The sequence below is a fragment of the Egretta garzetta genome, unplaced genomic scaffold (genome assembly GCF_000687185.1).
Source record: "Egretta garzetta isolate BGI_Z169 unplaced genomic scaffold, ASM68718v1 scaffold35, whole genome shotgun sequence".
Taxonomy (NCBI): domain Eukaryota; kingdom Metazoa; phylum Chordata; class Aves; order Pelecaniformes; family Ardeidae; genus Egretta; species Egretta garzetta.
In genome coordinates, this window is record NW_009259730.1 from 2466980 (window position 1) to 2485458 (window position 18479).

The window sequence follows — 18479 nt, forward strand, 5'->3', positions numbered from 1 at the left end:
CTCCTACTCCAGGATAAAACAATTATTTGTTAGTTAAGATCTATTCGTGACAAGTTTCTGCTGCTTATTTTCACAAGACTCAGTAAAGGCAATTCCTGTGTCATCAGTCAGTTCAGGCCTCCGTGTGCTCTCATCTCCTCTGCAGGCAGATCTTCTTTTTCTTATTCTTTTCCACTAGCTGCTGAGGAGGCTGAAGGTGACCAAAGCTGAAGAAGGTTTTTGTTGCCATTACCTCTCTAGAAAGTCAGCTGCCTGATACAAGGCAGCAATATGGAGAGATGGGATTTTTCATGCATAAAAAAGTAATAGTAAAAGAAGGTTTTACCCTTTACCCATGAGGAGTGATGAACTAGGAAAAGGGCATGGCAGAATAATCCTGTAATCCTCTCCAGATTTCTGCTGGGAAACATTTTGTCCTAAAGATCAGCACAGTCATAGAAATAATGCAGAGTAATCAGTCTCATCTTCCCCCAGCCCCCATCCTTGCTCCTGGCTATTAGCAAATTAACAAGATCTTCCCAAGCTTTTGCATGAGACTTACTGTGTCATTACTTTAAAAAAAAAAAAAAAAAAAGGCTAATCTCTGCTCACTTCTTATCATTCCCTATCTTCGCCCCCTTTGTTATTACCAATGAGTCATACTTCACCTTTTCCTTAGTCTGCTTCTCCCCAACTCACTCCTCTGCTGGCTTTCCTGCCACCCCTCGCTGCTGGAGTGAATTCTCTGCTCCTTTGCATGAGAAAGTTCAGTTTCCAAACCCATATTTTAAATTCAGGTTTTACACAGTGTTGCATCCTGTTGTCCCAAAAATAGAGGTGTCCCTTATTTCCTCCCTACATGAGCACCACAGATAAAATGGAGATGTTGCCCTTCTTTTTTTTAACAGTTCATTACTATGCATACTGAGAAGGCACTGGTAAAGGTATGCTTTAGCCGATTAACTGATTCAGTACAAATGCCACATTTTACGGGAAAAAAAAGTATTTGTGATAGATGTGCCCAAAACATAAATACTGAATTCCTGGGGGCAGATACTCATTTTGGATTTGCAGCTTAATTTAGGTGGGGGTTTTTATCCTGGTAGTGAGCCTCAAAGCGGGGGGAATTCATGGGACAAACTGTTGCTTTAATCACAGTTAGAATTGCTGCTAAAACGTAATTTGCAAGAACATTTCCTGCAGTATGAGAGGAACACTGTAACACGGGAAAATAATACAAATGTACTTTTGGGGGAATAAAATGAAATCAAAGAAAAAAACAGTGCTGGAGAGGAAGTTAAGGCCATGAATCAACAGCCCCTGAAAGCACCTGAACTACTGTTAGTGATGCTAACAGCATGTGCAAAATCCATAAGAGCATAACCAGTTTCAGAGAATCATAGAATCATAGAATGGTTTGGGTTGGAAGGGACCTTTAAAGGTCATCAAGTCGAGGCCCCCCCTGCAGTGAGCAGGGACACCTTCAACCAGATCAGGTTGCTCAGAGCCCCGTCCAGCCTGACCTTGAATGTTTCCAGGGATGGGGCATCTTCCACCTCTCTGGGCAACCTGTGCCAGTGTCTCACCACCCTCATTGGTAAAACATTTTTTCCTTATATCTAGGCTGAATCTACCCTCTTAGTTTAAAACCATTACACCTTGTCCTATCGCAACAGGACCTGCTAAAAAGTCTTTCCCCAAACATGAGAATAATTCTCCAAATGCATCAGAGTCTCTTGTGGGATTCAGATGATTTCATGATAGTCATTAGGTAGGAAAATCAGTTGTCACTCATCATTAAATACCTATAGCATTACCTACTAAACCAGTGTGAGACAGATCAAGTGATGTTGAGAATATTTCAAGTTTTTGTCATTGTTCATTCGTACTGTTTTAAAAGTGCTGAAGCAGGGAACATGCCTTTGTGAAGTTCTCTTCATAGCATTTGTTTGGGATATTCCTCATCTTTTAGTCTGAAATTTGGCATCTGAAGGTTGCTCATGAAATTCTGTCTTCCAAGTGAATGAGTATATACATTTCCTTTTAGATGCATCTTGCAGAGAAATCGTAACTACCTTTTGGATGCTGTTAGAACAAGTGTAGTATGGTGGATGTCTGCTCACACGTACGGTCCTAGTACTGCAAAAGTACTTGGGGTCTGGTCCAAGCGGTTCTGCTCCTCTGTGTTTCTTCGTGATACCAATAATCATGAATGTGTTACTAGCGTGAATGGGAACATTGGCGATCCAAGCTACACAGTTCTTCCTTTCCTTCTGTGTACTGAGCTTGGTCATATGATGACCATTCTCCCATCATATAACCTGGGATGTTGTGCTGCATAGACTAGACAGCTAGAGTGGGAGCTTCAGCCTCCTGATCCTGCCTGGAAAATACATCCTTGTCCAGAAGTAGTACCCCATGGAAATAGCAGTTTACTTCTACAGAGCTATTTTTCAAGGAGCTGATATGATGATTGATGATGATGATGATGATGACGACGACTATTTGGCTATGGTATTTTTTTGGTCAGATCAGTTTCCTATCCTAGCCATTTGTGCTGCCACCACAAAGGGATGGAAATATGTGACATGGGATGCTGGGAGTTGAGACTTCCATGTCTGACAGCAGCCATCCCTTTGCTTGGCTTAAAATGCACTTTTAGTAAGTGATGTCTTTGGCACCAACCAAGCTAATTTTATTTGGGCAATTAACATGTCCCAGAGGACTTAATATGAGCCTGGTGCCAGCTAGTCTGAGACTTACTTGTGTTCAGTTATGTCTCACTGAAGAGATGAGAAATTCCAGTGATCAGTTAAGAGACTGCTGAACTGATCAGATCTGAGACGCTAACTCAGTTGGCCCTTGCTTGCTCCAAGATACGGAGGCCTAATTTTTCACAATTAACAGTCACTGAATGTTTTGTTAACATAGGCAAAACTGTTTGCTTTGTTTTACCTCTTCCCCTCAATCTGATTTTCAGAAATGTCCGGAGCATATTAGCTCTGTTTTTCCAAACAAAACGATAGCATGTCTCAGTCTGATCAGTGAAAACTCAGGAGGGTTTTTAACCGATTGCAAGGCCCTAACATGGAAAGTGGCCAGCAACTGTAGTTTTTCTGCTTCTGGGCTGTCCTGTTCATAGCACATCATCACTCTTTTTTCTGTTGAGTTGGAGATGATTTTGTGGGATGAATCCTTCGAAGGCAGCTCATGGGTTGTTTTACAGAGAAAATGAAAAGATAGAGCTGTTGAAGACACAGGTTTGTATTGTTAGGACAGGCACCCTCTTTCTAGGCTAGGAACACCACTCATCCCAGGAATTAGGGTATGTATGCTTCCAGCCTACATATCACAACAGCATTTGGTTTCCTCCTATTTGTTGTTGCTCAGGGTAGAAGCAGCATTTCATGGCTTTAAAGGACTTCTTAGCATTGGAAGGCTGTGGAGGAATTGTATGTAATGTTTCTTTGCCTGGTGAAGACTGTTGGTGTGGGACCCTTGTAGCTAGAGATAACGGGGAAAATACGGGAGCCTTCATTTGTGTTCAGTCCTACTTCCCTGTTCCTCAAAACCAGCACCAGCATCTGAAAAATGAGGACTCTCAGCTGGTGCTTGCACAGATGCTGATCTCTGAAAGGCTTTGGAGTTGTATCCTGTATCGAATACAGCCCTTTCAAGGGCGTAAGCCAAAGTTAGACAGTTCATCATGAACAAGGAAACTGTGATTAATGGTCTTCCATGTGCCCAAGCTTCCCTGTGAAAAAATACATGGATTTCTTCCAGAGAAATGTAGGAGCTCATTTCTTTTAAAATGTGTTTTATAAAGATATAATGACTACTGTTGAATGCTTTCAGGATGCATATCATATGTTACACGATCTGCTCCAAAAGCAGTTAGAGTTGGCTTGCTGTGAACAATGGTACTGCTCCAGAAAAGGTAGTTTTGGCATGTACCTTTGAACTGAACTGAATTCTGCTGCCTAGTGCACCCCTGAGTTTTATTTAGAATGAAAGATGTGTGTGCTACCCTCAAAGGTAATTTTTGTCTCCCTTTGAAAAGTTTCCATGCTTAACTGTCTCCTTCTGGGGCGATTAAACCAGTCTTGTAGACAGCAGCCGCCTTCCTCCAGCGCTGCGTGACTCATGCTATCGTGGCCGCTCATCTCGGGTGCAGAATCTTGTGAAATGCGTTTTTGACTATCTAAATGTATGACATCCACTGATTTTGCCTTATCTGCTATGACAGTAATATCTTCTCAAAATGCCAGCAAGCTGGTTAGGCAATGCTTCCCAGCCCTACAGCCCCTACTTCCATAGATTACTTTAATCAAATTGTTTGTTTAGCAGGTTCTTTAATTACCCCCTTAAAATAGTTCCTCTGGGCTTCTTCATACTGAAAGTACTAATCTGTAGTTTCATGTTGGATTTTTGTTTTGTGTTGTTCTTTTTTTTTTTTTTAATTGACATTTCACTCTTCTTTGCATCCTCAGGACTCTTTTAAAAAAGTTATAGCAAATAGAATGCTTGCTTTGCCAGTTTCAATGTTGGTGATTATTACTTGTGAAATACATTGCTTTGATTACTTCTAAGCAGAATTTTTATATTTATACACATACACATGTGTACCTTTGCATCGTTGCTCTGTCTGCATTGCAGAATTCACCTCAAGTTAGGGAAAAACTCAACCTTCTTTCTTCATAGGTGCACAAAACCCATAGTGCATAGCCCTTAGTTGTTCTAATCTCCAGTGCAAGCCCTTTATGCTTTTTTTCTGTCATGCTTCTCTATCTCATGGCCCTGTTAGCTCCTGCAAATATACATGAGAAAACCTTTAACGATAATGGTATTGTTTAATGATACAGGTATTCATTATTTGGTAGGAATTCTTCGGATATTGTAGAGGATAAGCCCTGTTTTGAAGCTTGTAATGTACTTTTTAGAAATTTGCTAACTAGTTTGTTATGAACCGGAGCCACTGAGTAACAGAGGAATGTTTTGCAGGTTATGCCTCCTTGTCCAGGATGCCTACGGTATGTTCAGTGAAGTGCAGTTACAGTCCCTGGGTTCTGCAGATGACATTGAGCAGTATTGCAGGAGATGGGAAGGAAAATTCTGCTGCCTAGCTGGAATGAAAATTTTGCAAAGAACTACAAGAGGAAGGTGAGAACAATTCGTGGGAGGATGCACTGCATGCTGTGGCAGGCAGAGATGATCTGCCTTTTTATTTATTTATTTCTGTGATCAATACTCTTTGGAATTGGGCTTTGTTCAATTAAATGCCCTCATTGCCATTTTTCGGTCATCCAATAGTACTTCAGCCAGCTATACTCCCCAATGAGCATAAATAAGCTAGCACACAAATACACACTTAGCAGCGCAAGGGATAGAGAAGAATTACTGTGTTCAATATTTCATAAACTATGAGCCCTTTCTTCCTCTTCAGTAGATTCAAAGACTTAAAAACATTATTTCACCTCCCTTTCATTGCAGAGCTGTCTATTACAGTATGTTTTTCTACAGTGCTGCCCAGTTTGGGTTGAAGTTTCAAGCACAGACTTTCCCTTAGTATGTGAGAGCTTAATTCAGTTAAGTCTATATGGGTTTGGAAGCACAGTTTAAGTTTCCTTTTAAAAATAAAATCTCACAAATCATAAAGCCATTTTTATTTCGGAATAAGTGTCCACAGGTTTATAGAAAAATCAATCGACGTGTGGTGCCTCTCAGATTTTGCTTCTTCTGTGATTCCTTTTACATTCTTTGAATAAAATCAAGTATCTTTAATCAAGAAAAAAACCCTTTAATTAGATCGGTTATCTTATGGAGTATCTTTCTAAGGAAAGTGATACAGTGTTCACATGGGGACCTATATAAATACAGTCAGATTGGTTCAATTCTCAACATAATTTATTTGCACAAGCGTCCGATCTAGATAAGCCTTTGGTATTAGAATGTCTATGATATTTCTGCTGACACTTTTTTTTCCTGTTGAAAAATGCTGTTTCATCAAAACCAGAATGTTTCATGGAAACATAATCTATTTTGGAGACAATTTGTTGGGAAGATTTTTTCAGGTCCAGAGGGAGTGAATACTCTCTCTCTCTCATTCTCATTTCATGAAAACTTTCAGAAAGTCTCATTTTTGTTTCATATTGGAACAAAAACAAATTTCAAAGCCTTGAAATGTTTAGCAAAATGGAATTGTTGTTTTCCAGCCAGCACTATTCAGTATGCTTTTCTTTTTATGTACTTGCAGTGTTAATTTTCAGATCCTTTGGATTTCAAGCCTACTTGCATTTTTATGGATCTTTAATAACAAACACGTCTTCTTATTTAATTATTTTGTTGGCTTTTTTTTCAAGTTACATTTTTTCCAAACAAATTAAATAATGGCGTTGGAATTCTGGATACAAATGAAGTTTTACAACTGGCTGCTGGTGTTTCCAGTACTCTGCCTAGCTAATAAGAGACAGACTTCTTCTAATGTAAATTGTGCTTCAAAGCAGCAGTAACTTACTTCTGGCTATTCTGAGGATGATTAGAAGACACACTGCTGACATGCTGGTGGCTCAGCTGGAGCTGTGCTGGTGGTAACCCTGCTAGGAAACATTAGAAGAAAAAGGCTAGCGTAGCTTCAGGGACAGTGCAGTGGTTAAAACGTGATTTCATTGTACAAGATGGGTGGGTGGGGGAATTGTTCAGGGATTTACTTTTTTCTTAATTGTTTTAGCCTAAGTTTCTGCTTTATAGCTTGTTATTACTTTTAAGTGTTGGGACACGTTTTGTGTCATTCTAGGTGTGATGGAAACCACAGTAAAGCCGTAGCTGAAATGAATATGAGGGAGTACTTATTCGCACAGAGCATAATTAGACTGTAGAATTCATTGCCACTGGATAAATGGGTTTCCAGAGCCAGTGGTATATCTGAGCACATGATAGGATATGCCTGTGAGTGCCCAACCTTGGCTTGCAGCGCATGAGTGAATAAGAACTACATGGTCTGCCCTGCAAGAAAAACTGCTGCCTTTTTTTTTTTTTGAGAATGCCAATTACTTTTTGGAAGGAGATGGTTTTTAAACTGTTTTGTTTCCTGAAGTCTGACAGTGGCTCTTAAAATGGATAAAAGGGAATAAAATGTAGGAAATACGAGGGAAAAATCATTAATTTTTTTTTTTGTGCCTTTGAAGCACATGATCTGGAGAAAGCCAGGAATGGCTAATAAGATCCCAACGTGCATGTTGTCCTGCAGTCACACGGATTGTAATCTCTCTTATAGAGACAGAGTGCTTCCTCAGTCCCTCCGGGAGACAGAGGAGATTTTCATTTAGCAGATACAAGGGGTTCTCAAGCTTTTTGCATCAATGGACCACTGTTACTGTTAAAAAAAATTTCCAGGCCATCATCCATCTTCGTCATCAAGTATTTAACTGAAAGTATTATTTAACATCATTCCAGTATTTTAAATTTTAAAATCAAATTTAAAATCACCGTTGTAAGCTGAAGTTGCATTTCAAAGACTAAAAAGCTGTAATAAAGGGTATTTTACATCCAGGCGAAAACCTGGCTGTAAACCTGACTTGATTTTTGGAATGGACATATGCTGTAAGATGTGCTGAAGAAACTAAACCCATTTCTTCTCCTGATAAGAAATGACTTGTGTTCCAAAAGAAAAGTGGGACAGGAACTTCACGACCGTGTCCTGATCACCAAGATCAACCCTGTGAAAAATTAGAATTACATTTATCTTACATTGAGAGAAACTCTGTTAATGTTGAATATTAGTTTTGAATACCCATATGCTTTAACAAGTACTAGGCTCTCATACTCGGTCATCTGAAGGTCTTTCATTGATTTAGGTGGGTTTTCAGAACAAGTCCCATACCCCACATAAAACATACTCCCCAGAAACATCCCTGCAAGAAATCCTTCCCTTTGTAGTCCAGTGGAGGAAGTGGTGTTTCCCTTTGCAGTCCAATTTCTGGCAATCGTGTCAGACAGATGGGCATGGCTGAGTCATGGCAAAGTTGCCATGGCTTGTTCGGTGTCTTATTTCCAGCAGTTCTTCTAGTACTGTTCATGAGGCTGTTGAATAAGGTAGGAACCAGTACTGTAGCAGATGAATTAACATCACGTATGTGGTTCAGTGTTTCTTGACACCTTTTCTCTTCACCCTCTAATTCATACCTGTCTCCTAGCCTTTCCTACAACTGTTCCCTGAACTGCATGCTTAGTATCAGCAGAAAAGAAAGATATGGTGGTTTAAAGAGAGAAGTCTGAAAAATGTTCATTGATCTGCCGCTGGTGGTGTTGGCTCCTTACAGGTGTATGTTCTCTCTTGTCCTCTCACTACCTCATATGTCAGTCTTATAAATTCAGCCCCTTGAGAAAGAGGAAGTCAGATTTTGACAGTGTACTGCTAGAGGCAGGAATTTTGGTTAAGAATCTGTATGCAGTACAAGTAACATGTTACCCCTCTATTTTAATGGATCCCAGGCATGTTTCAGGTGTGTCTGGAATAACTAGTAACTAAATGGATGCAGTTAGATGCAGGGACCAAGCACTCACTAAAATGCCTCAGGTATAAATAACCTATAAATTGTCATAGGCTGCTGCTTCCTACCAGAAATTGATTTCAATGAGCTGGGATAAACTTTGTAGTTAGATATCTGTCTTTATCGTCAAAAATATTAATTTTATGTTTTTAACCCTGACTGGAGTTCCACACAGAGAAAATTTGGATTTTGACAATTCATGTCTTTTCACCTGTTTTGCCAAGCACTGAGTTTGCTGCAGAGTATATCCTGCTTCTTCTCTTTATGCTTTTGTACAGCGTTGAAAGATGAAGAGTTTCCATTCAGCAGAACAGAAAGATGACACCAATTTAAAAATGGGGGGGGAAGAAATGCTTTAATGTAATATATAATTAATGCAGGACGTCAGCACCAATTTTGTCTCCAAATTGAAAAAATGCTTAACAAGTTTGAAAATAAGACGCAACTGTTGCATGGATAGTGCTAAAATCCACACTTAAGTTGGGTAGGGTAAAATGCTTTGAAGGATACATCAACTCATGAACTTTGGCACTTGACCCAACCTTTAATTCGTGGCAGGTTGTACTATCTTTTGCATTTTCCTCTAAAGTAAGTAGACTCTGAATATTGAGTTCATCAACCAGTGGTATGTTTCTCTGAGAAAATTCTGTATTTTCAAATGAAGTTGTCTTCTGTTGTTTGTCATTTTAAACTTTCAAATGGTAGGCACTGAAACGCGAAATCTTCCTGTGTTTGTCTGTAGTGTTGGTCACTATTGTGCCCGAGGGTTTTCTTTCTTATTTTTTTTTACTTTTTATTTAAGTCCTATACTTCTCTGGCCTCTCTCTCCCCTTTTCCCTCTACTCTTCACCATATACTTTCTCTTCCTTTTGCTTTACACTCAGAAGAGAGGACCACCGCCAACTGCTGTAGAAGAAAGTGTTTCAGCTGCTAGACATTGACAGGAAATGTAATAGTAAGAACACTCTGCAGAGCAAGGAAGTCATAACTTCCTTCCTTTGGTTTTCCCTCCTCCAAAAAGACTGCCATCTGAAAGAGCCACCCACGTCTCTGAGGTTTTGAGGTCCTGAAACGCTTCGGTAACTGCAGTGGTTAAAAGTTGAGTTACCTTTAAAGCATAATTGAAGTAATCGCATTGAAATTTTGAATATTTGCATTACTTTTAAATTCTTTTTAATGACTGCTAATGTATCAGAAATTAACTTTTTTCTCTGAGTTTTCTTCTCTTTAACAAGCATGGACTGCTGCTTGTATCTTTAGTGCCTCTGTCATGAATCTGTTTAGTAACCAGCATTGGAGAATAACATAGGCATATCCATATTGAACTAAAAGTACTTTTATATTATTATTTCAGTGTTTTAATGTAGTATATGTAGTTTCTAATGTACTACAGAAAATTGAGTTATTGAAGTATGTGAATAAACGATTCAACAAAGTAATTTCATATATCTAAACAAAACTTAGGGAAAAAAAGTCAGCAACCCTTCTTCTCTCTTTGTATTTCGACTGAGATGATGGTTTAGTAGGCTCAGATTTTTATTTTATGATTTTGTTGCTTTATTACTTAAGTCTGAGAAAATACGGTGTTGCATAGCTTGTGCACTGCAAGATCATAATAGGTCAGTTAAAGGGAGAGCTAGCCTACAGCATCAGCTTCATATTTGTGAACATCAGCTTGTCTTGTGACAGTTGAAGCTTATGCAGTCTAGGTGATTATTACTAACTGCTTTTTAGTCTTGAGCAAGGAGATATTTCACAGAGGGCTAGGGATTGCTTTGGTTTTGATTTCTTAATAATTGAGGCTGATACTGCCAAAAGAAAACTGTTTTATTTTAGACTAAAATTGGGAGACTGGGAGAGGAGGAAACAGAGAAATGCCAAGTCTTGAGTCCCCAGAGCAAAGCTGTGGAAGACGTTGGAGGAGAATCCTAGCATCTTTCTTCCTGTCCCCTACTGTACACCTTACGTAGTCTTTCTTCTTTTCTTAGTTACAGGTATTTTCTTCCTTCTACTTTCTTTGATATTGCTGATATTTTCTCCCTGTAGTAGTTTTCCCTTGAACCTGTGGTGTGATTATTAAAATTGAGAAATCCCCCAAACTGTAAGCTGTAATGTTAAAAAGTTGAATCAGGCATGTCACACACAAAGCTGTTGGACCAGAACTGTAGATGAAACTTCATGCTTGTGAGAGAAAGAAACAAAATCTTTGTAGTAAGTTATGAAATAAGTTGTCAGATCAGAGTCAGTGAAATACAGTTTTGAAAAAACAAAATTTGAAGTAGTTTGATTTTGTTAGTATGGCTATAGCTTGTGGTGTGAAAGGAATGAAATTTCTCTAGGATCAGAGTAGATGTACTGAGACTGTAGATACTGCATTATCACTTTACCGGGTCTAAATATAATCACAGTGGCTTTTATCTGTAATTTGTATGTTTTTATCAAAAATCATAGAACAAACATTTATATGCCTGTGTGCACATACGAACGTATGCCATTTGACTTCGCAGTGAAGGGCTAAACAAGCCGGCAAGGCTAGAAGCAGAAGGTGACTTCTGTCTCCCGCTGAGCCTGTGAAACTGAGAAGTTGTTAGGTGAGCAAATGAAAGCAGCTGCTTCTGTACAGGGTAGCACAGTCATCACCTGTGGCGAGAATTGTGGGGACGGAGAAGTAAATGCTATTTTATTAGTATCACTCGCTATCTTCCAGTTATTTTTCTATGGAGTAGCTTAAGATGATTTGTTAAATAGGTTAGGATTAATTTCTGCACATGCTGCATGTGTATTTTGCATTTTCTCAGCCATGTGTTTAGCCTGTTTAAGAGTATGAAATCTTTAAAATTCTCTGACTGCTGTCTGGGTACACAGCAGGCAGTTTGCATTTATGGACACACAGAAAAGATGTACCAAGGTTCAGCAAGCAAAATTTGAGAGGGATGCCTTTGGGTGCATTGGTTAAAAAAATAATTAAGGATACTAAAAAGAATTATTTTGCATGTTATATATATACACATATGCCTGTGGTATGTATATACACACACACACATACAAAGTATCATTATATATAAATGAAGCTTGAAGATGGGGGTTTACAGAAGAGAAGAGCACCTGTATGTAGAGGACTGCCTGTTGTAAGTCCGAACTTCTATGGAAGTCTATAGTATATGCTCCATCAGAGTTAGTGGTGGCCTTGCTATGTTGGTGATAAATCAGTTGACATCTGCATGTTTAGTATGGGACAAAACAATTTTTACCAAACATAGATTTCGGTTTAGCATAGGAAGTAGGGGGTTAAGTCTGTCATTTAGAATCTGATAGATTATCTCTGTCCTCCCGGTATGGATTCAGTCTTTTTTTTTTTTTTGAAAAGTTACAGAATATTACACTAGAGTCCTTGTCTCTGAAATAAAAAAATGTTGCTGAAAATACTTTACATGTTCTTTTTTTTTATCCCTGAGCCTGTTTCTTCTCATTTATTGCTGTACTTTTCCTTTTTTAAGTCTGTCCTTTTGCAATCAATTTTTTTTTTTTTTTTATAAATAGTGACTAGTAATTACACTCACAGAGCAAAAATTAAAAGTTCTTATTTTGTCATTTGTAGCCAGAAAGGCTCTTTGTGCACATGGGGGCTAACCATGTCCCTTCATGGTAGCACAGAGCCAGCTGTTCATCTCTTGTCCTGACTCGGTAGCTGAAGGAGGATACACGTATTGGGTAAAATACACCCCTTGTTCAAGTCAGATTGAAGTGGGATTTCAGTGTTGCTTGGCCAATAGAGAGAATGAATTTTATTCTTTCTGTAAGGATAGTGATTTTCTACAGAGGCAACACAATGTCTTGCCATTTCTCCTCTGTCGTTGCCCCCACCTCATTCCCCCTTCTGCTAAGTCGAAGTCCGTAAGTGTAAAGAGAGAGTTAACTTTCTCGGAGGCATATAAATGGGTAGAGCAAGCGGGGAGCTCCTCACCTGGGACACTGACTGATACAGTCCCTGGTGAATCAGTGGCAGCTCCAGAAAAGAAAATCCCCTTTGGTAGAGAAGGATCCCGGCAGGGTGTGATTTGGAACTTGCAAATCCTTCTGGTGGCAAATGTCCCTGCCATTGGCCTGGCTGGTGTCAAAGAAAAGGATGGGGCTAAGATGTTCAGGAGACACTCTCTACACAACACTGCTCCTCTGCCTGTTTGTAACGAATACTGTCATTTACTAATAATTAAGTGCTCCTAGTTCAAGCAGTAGATGATCTTCTCCAAAAAGACACAAGTAATTGAAGAAAATGTACTCTATGTCTTAGATATTCTGATCTGGGGTGACAAGCTGGAAAAGAGCTAAAGAATAAGGGACAGCTTTGTGTCCCCTGTGCAAATTTAAAAATACAGATGAGGGATCAATGTACAGTCTGCGTGGAGATGTGATTATACCTGCACTGCCACAGCGTAGCTTATTTGCTCTAAGCTGATGAATACGTGATCTCTGCACGCACACACCCCCAGCCACACACACAGGCAGTTTGCGGTGTGTTCATACCTGTGCTCTGCCCTTGCCCTCGTGCTGCGTGTCGTGTGGGGAAGGCCACTCGTGTAACTGCCCGAGTTGTACAGAAGGCTATGCTCGCTTTTTGTAACTCTCCTTTTCCATGTCCCAGTTAGCAAGTCCAGTTCGTTCCACTGGGCATTGGCCCTCCTGTGACTGCAGAGAGGATGTCATTCTGTATGATACAGGACAGAAAATGCTGCCCTGATTGGGGATTCAAGAAGTGGTCAACTGAAGCGTTGCTTTCTATGTTGCAATGTTCTCACTGTTAAAAAAAAAAAAAAAACAAACACAAAAAAACCTGTCCTCTGAGCTCAGCCTTCTTTTACAGACTCAGCGATGATGCCCTCTAAGTCAGGAAGTTCATTTCTGTAAAAGAGCAGCACATTTGTGTTTCTGGTCTGTTCATCAGCGTGGAGAACACGACTACAGAGAGCAACATCATCTCTTTAATCTCCCAGCTTGTTACCCGAATTGTGAACCACAAGCTTTATTTCACAAGATCCAGTCTGAGATTTACATTCATAAAACTTCTTACAGTGGTGGTCCAAAGGCTTCACTGTTAACACCGAATCATAGGTGATACTTGGCACTTTAAGAAAAAACACGGGAAGAAATTCACTGCCTATAGACACATGAAGTCTAAGCACTTAAGGATCTGGAAAAGGACTAGGGAAGTACAGAATTAAATAAGCTTAAGCAGAAGTGAGCTAAAAGCAGAACTTTAAAGCAGAGTTTCCGTGACCCCTTGAAGACAAACAGCATATTGCAACGTGCTTCAGCTCTGCACCAGCGTATGCCTTTTCCTTCTTGTAAACAGTTGAGTTCAGAAGCCAATATTATTTTTAGCAAGTTTGGGACTTCATTTTCTAGAGCTGTTTCAGGAATAGTGCCGTTCTTAACTGGAGGAACAGACAACTTGTTCTTGGAGGCAGTGTGGGATTCAAATCCAGATCTCTGTGCTTTGACTACACAGAACAGTGAACTAGGACAAGATAACAGAGCTTTAACTCAAAAATGCATGCCTCTTCAAGTTGGTTATCTGTAGCTATTTCCCCTCCCTCAGCTGGTTTCTTGGCCTCTCCCTCGGATGTTCCTGCCCGTCCTGCAAGGATGCCGCATCAACTGAGAAGGCAGCCACTGTGCAGCTTTGCATGCTGAAGCGAAAGAGCCTGCAGCATTTTACCTTAATATGCTGGGCTGTTAATTTTATGTTTGTTTCTAAATTAAAAGTGGGAAACCTGCAAGATAAACAAATAAAAACCATAATTAAATGAGCAGCTGCCTAGGAAGGAGACCCATCCTCTGCACATGTACTGAAGATAACAAAATCTTGCCTGTTTCTCTGTGTCTGATAATTGCCGACTTTCCTGAAAGCAGTTACGATCAGCTGTTGGAGAAAAAGCAAGAAATGAAAATATTAGAAGCGCAAAACTTCTGATTTGTTTTTTTTTTTTTTAAATCTATCAGTTAAAACAGTTAAAAGCTATTTTTTTAAAAGAAGTTGAACTGGTACCTGTGTCCTTCCCAAGCTAGCATTTCCCCCAGTTTCCCTGAATTTCATCATGTAGCAGACTGTTCCTGGCAAAGGATTAAATATGACTTGCTTGTCACTGAATGTGATACATCCCTTCCCTCCCTCTCCGCCCTGCAGCAATGATGGAGATTTAATTAGACCAAATCAAAGCCGGCTTCCAGAAAATAAATATGATTTAAAATTGTTTTCATAATCATGCAATGGTTTGAATTATGTTTCATAACGACTCTTTTTAATATAACACTGGAAAACATTTTAAACCTGATTTTATTGGTCTTTTTGAAGGGCATTAGGACTTTTTAGCCTGATAGACAGTCTGTGGCCTCCAGTAGTGCCTGTAAAAGTTCCTGGGCAAAGTCAAGACTCTGAAATGGTAAGTCTTGTTATTATGGAAATGTATTTTTTCACTCACAACTACTATTTTTGTTGGTAGTGTAATCTTGTTTACTTTGGGAATCAGATTCTCTCCCTCTCTTTAGCTACTGAGTTTTGTTTTACTGGTTCTGGCAACCTCCTAGGCTAACCTAAAGCCCTTTGGATCAGCTGCATCTTTCCAAAATGATGCAGTTAGCCCCTTGTTAATCCTCTAGAGCTAGAATGATAGGATGTCCAGACAAATTACTCCTCTCCTTGGAAGAGGAAACAGACATTAGATAGCATGGAGCCAGCTGAGAAATCTATATACAAGGTTATTAACTCATTCTTTGAAGCCCTTTTCAGCCTTAGATTCGAAAGCACTTTTCTGAAGATTAACTTCTGTGAGAACAGACTGCTGAAATCGGGTCTCTTACTAGTTAGGATGATTTTGACTGGTATTTGTCTCATGTGAAGACAAAATTAATCTCCTAAGAAGTAATGAATATTTCTGTGATTTTAGGGGGTGGGGAGGTATTAAAATGGATTTAAAGTATGTTACTATACGCTTACAAATGTAAAATTGCGTCTTTAATTTTCCCTTAATTTGCTTATGTATTTGAAAAGGAGTTCTGTCATATCAGGTGTCACTTTGGTAATACGAGATCATTTGAGAAGCTTCTGGGTAACCAAGTGCTTGTGCTGTCCTGCTGTTCTTGTACAGCTGTTCTTTGGGGAAGACGTTTGTGGTATTAAAAAATGGTGTTGGAGCCTAGGGGAGTCAATTGGGATGCAAATTCTAGAAAAGAAGAAAAAGCTGGAAATAAACAAGTTTCAAACCCAGGGGACATTAAAGGTGGCTATTACTAGTTATTGCTAAAGTCTGGGAATCTTTCCTCTGCAATGTGGAGTGTTCTTTGCATTGTGCAGGGGTTTATGTTGAAGAATAAAAAGTTCAGACCTTGGCTATGTATAAAACCACGATTGAAATTGTGTGAAACAGGTGTTCTCTCCTTGCCTCTCCCTTTCATCTAGACATTTTGGAAGTCTCAGAGGAATTGATTGTTTTGTGCGTTAAAATACTGTGGACAACAGAATGGGAATATCCATGGATGGAGCAAAGCTCTTAAATGTTGTTTAGCATTGTTGTGACTCTCATTTTTTCTTCATTTTCTCTTTTTTATTAGCAATGTAAAAATGAAGGAAACTTTCCATAATCATGTAATTTACACTTCTGTCATGGGTTTGAAATACTAATTCATTCCACAGAGGATCAAGCCTTGCATTCTCCTGCTGCAGGTTTTTGGCTGAGTGGAGTTTTTTCAGTTGGGATACATTTTTCTTGATACAAACTGTATTGTTTCACGCAGTTTTATGGAAGCAGTTTTATGCATAGGTGCATAAATAATACTGCCAGGGCGCTGATGATATTGTTGTGAAGAGATCTCTGGAACTGATTTCATTTGAGCCATATGACTTTCAAATACCTTCTTTACTGCTGTCAGAGGCAAAGAGCATTTGAGTTGATGTCTTTTGCTTTTTTTTTTGCCTTATGCAGATTTTTTTCATGGGTAGGCAGCTGTCTTTAATAGATTCATATTTCTTTTATTAAACAAAATGCTTTATTAACAACAAACATCACTAGAAGAATTATTTTACCATATCCGCAATAAAAATTATTTTCTAGCGTTGTCCTTTTTTTCCAGAGAAGCCTTTCTAGTTTGGGACCTCTTTAAGTGGTGATTGATAAAGTCGTTACGTCACGGTACTTTTTAAGGGGGCAAGAAAAATCCGGCATAACACAAAGAGAGCAGTTCTTGTAGCTGTTGCATTCCTGTTCTTCATTATCTCCTTGTGCTGCCCTGGATTTAATTTGGCAGCTTTAAAAATTTGTCAGCTGTTTACTATCACAAAAACCCACCCACATGCAAAAGTCCCCAAATCTCACAAAAGTTAGGGATGGTGAAAAAAGAAAAAAAAAAAGAATAATCAGGGCACTCCTACCACATAATAAAGAAAAAAAGCAAAACCAAGAACAAGCACCTTGAAATAGTCGAAGTGTTTGCCAAGTGTGCCAAATCATAAGATGTTTTTGTGGTGAGAATCAATGTCAGATAATGGAAAGAATGATACACACAAGCTGATTTCACTTGTGAATGTCGGGTTATTCACTCAACTTCTACTTCAGAGAGTCGTTGTTATTAACCATATAATTTTGTTTTCCCATCCCTCTTAAAATGTAAATTGCGTGGTTCGTTTTGGCTAGTATTATAAAACCCGACTAGGCAAATTAAAGTGCCTCTTTTAAGGTCACATTTCTTTTCCTTATTTTTTAATAGATGACAACTAATCTTCCTCCTCCCAGCTTCTGTTATATTCTTACTGTTCAGTCTGGTGAAATACATGTGGAAGTGGATGAGGAAGAACAGATTTCTAATTTGTACCAGCCACCAGCTGTTCGTGGTCTAAAGGAAATTCTTCAGGTAATCTGCTTTACAAGTCAGATAACAAATACTTTGTACCACTGGATTTCTGGTGTCATGTTTGTCTCATTCTCTGGTTTTGTACTGTTTTCAGATCAATGGTTGTAATGAACGTTGTAGCTTTTGGGCGCAAGTGCTGTATCTAAGGCTGCAGGTAATCTTTTCACTTAGCAATAAATTCAACATAAAATCAACATAATGTTTATGTGAAGAAGCCAGCATTTATCTTGTTTAGGGGAAAACCCTAAACCTTCCTGCTTTGTCTTAGAGAGTTGTATGAGCAGAATTATAACCAGGTCTAAAATGCTTGTGAATGGGTAGAATGAACTGTGTCTCCAGTTTCAATACATCCAGTCTAGAAAGTGAATTATTTGTGAATAAATTGCTATTTAACCCGAAGTAGTATTTCACCCTGGTAAGGGACCTTGCAGGAAGTTCATTGAGACTCGGTTTACAGCTAAACACTATCCTTAGGTACATACTGAAAAGTTCCCAGTCAGTTGAGTGTCTGGGGATAGAATTTAACAGATGATGGTTATATAAAAATACAGTTTTGCTCTTTGCATGCAAGTGTGTGGACTATTTTTGTTGACTTCAATAGAAGGCCCTCAGGCAAATTTGGCTTTTATGGTCCAGTTAGTAGAAAGGAGGAACTCTTAGGTAAATACATCTGCCATCCATACTGTGTTGGAAAGCTTATAATTATGTTTTATTTATTTCTTTCTGAATGACACTACACTTTTCTTTCAAAATGTTGCTAATTCCCTCAGTAGTTAAAAGAATTTTTTGTTGCTGATTTATTTTTTTTTCCTGGCGACTGGATCCTCAGTACAGCCAGCACTGAATTCTGGTGGAGAAGAATTTGCAGTTGTCCATCAGCTTCACAAGAAACAAAGTGTGAATCAAAGCATATGAACCAAAGACAAAGAAATTCCAGAACGGCCAGCAAAATAGCTGGAGATGCTTCCCGCCAGTGTGAGACATAAATTCAATTTAGGTCTTGCCCTTTTGCTTCAAAAGCCAATGAGTTATGATTTGATTTTTAGG

At 39.0% G+C, this 18479-nt stretch overlaps 1 protein-coding gene across 2 annotated transcripts in view; it reads left to right on the top strand.

Annotated features, from left to right (window-relative positions):
• SPIDR (scaffold protein involved in DNA repair) overlaps nt 1–18479 on the top strand; it is a 172606-nt gene that overhangs the window by 139884 nt on the left and 14243 nt on the right. For both annotated transcript variants that reach the window (XM_035894945.1, XM_035894946.1), the window contains exons 7-10: nt 4981–5139; nt 14881–14968; nt 17289–17432; nt 17527–17586. In XM_035894945.1, coding sequence (XP_035750838.1) covers nt 4981–5139; nt 14881–14968; nt 17289–17432; nt 17527–17586 — 451 coding nt within the window. The remainder of the gene's footprint in view (nt 1–4980; nt 5140–14880; nt 14969–17288; nt 17433–17526; nt 17587–18479) is intronic.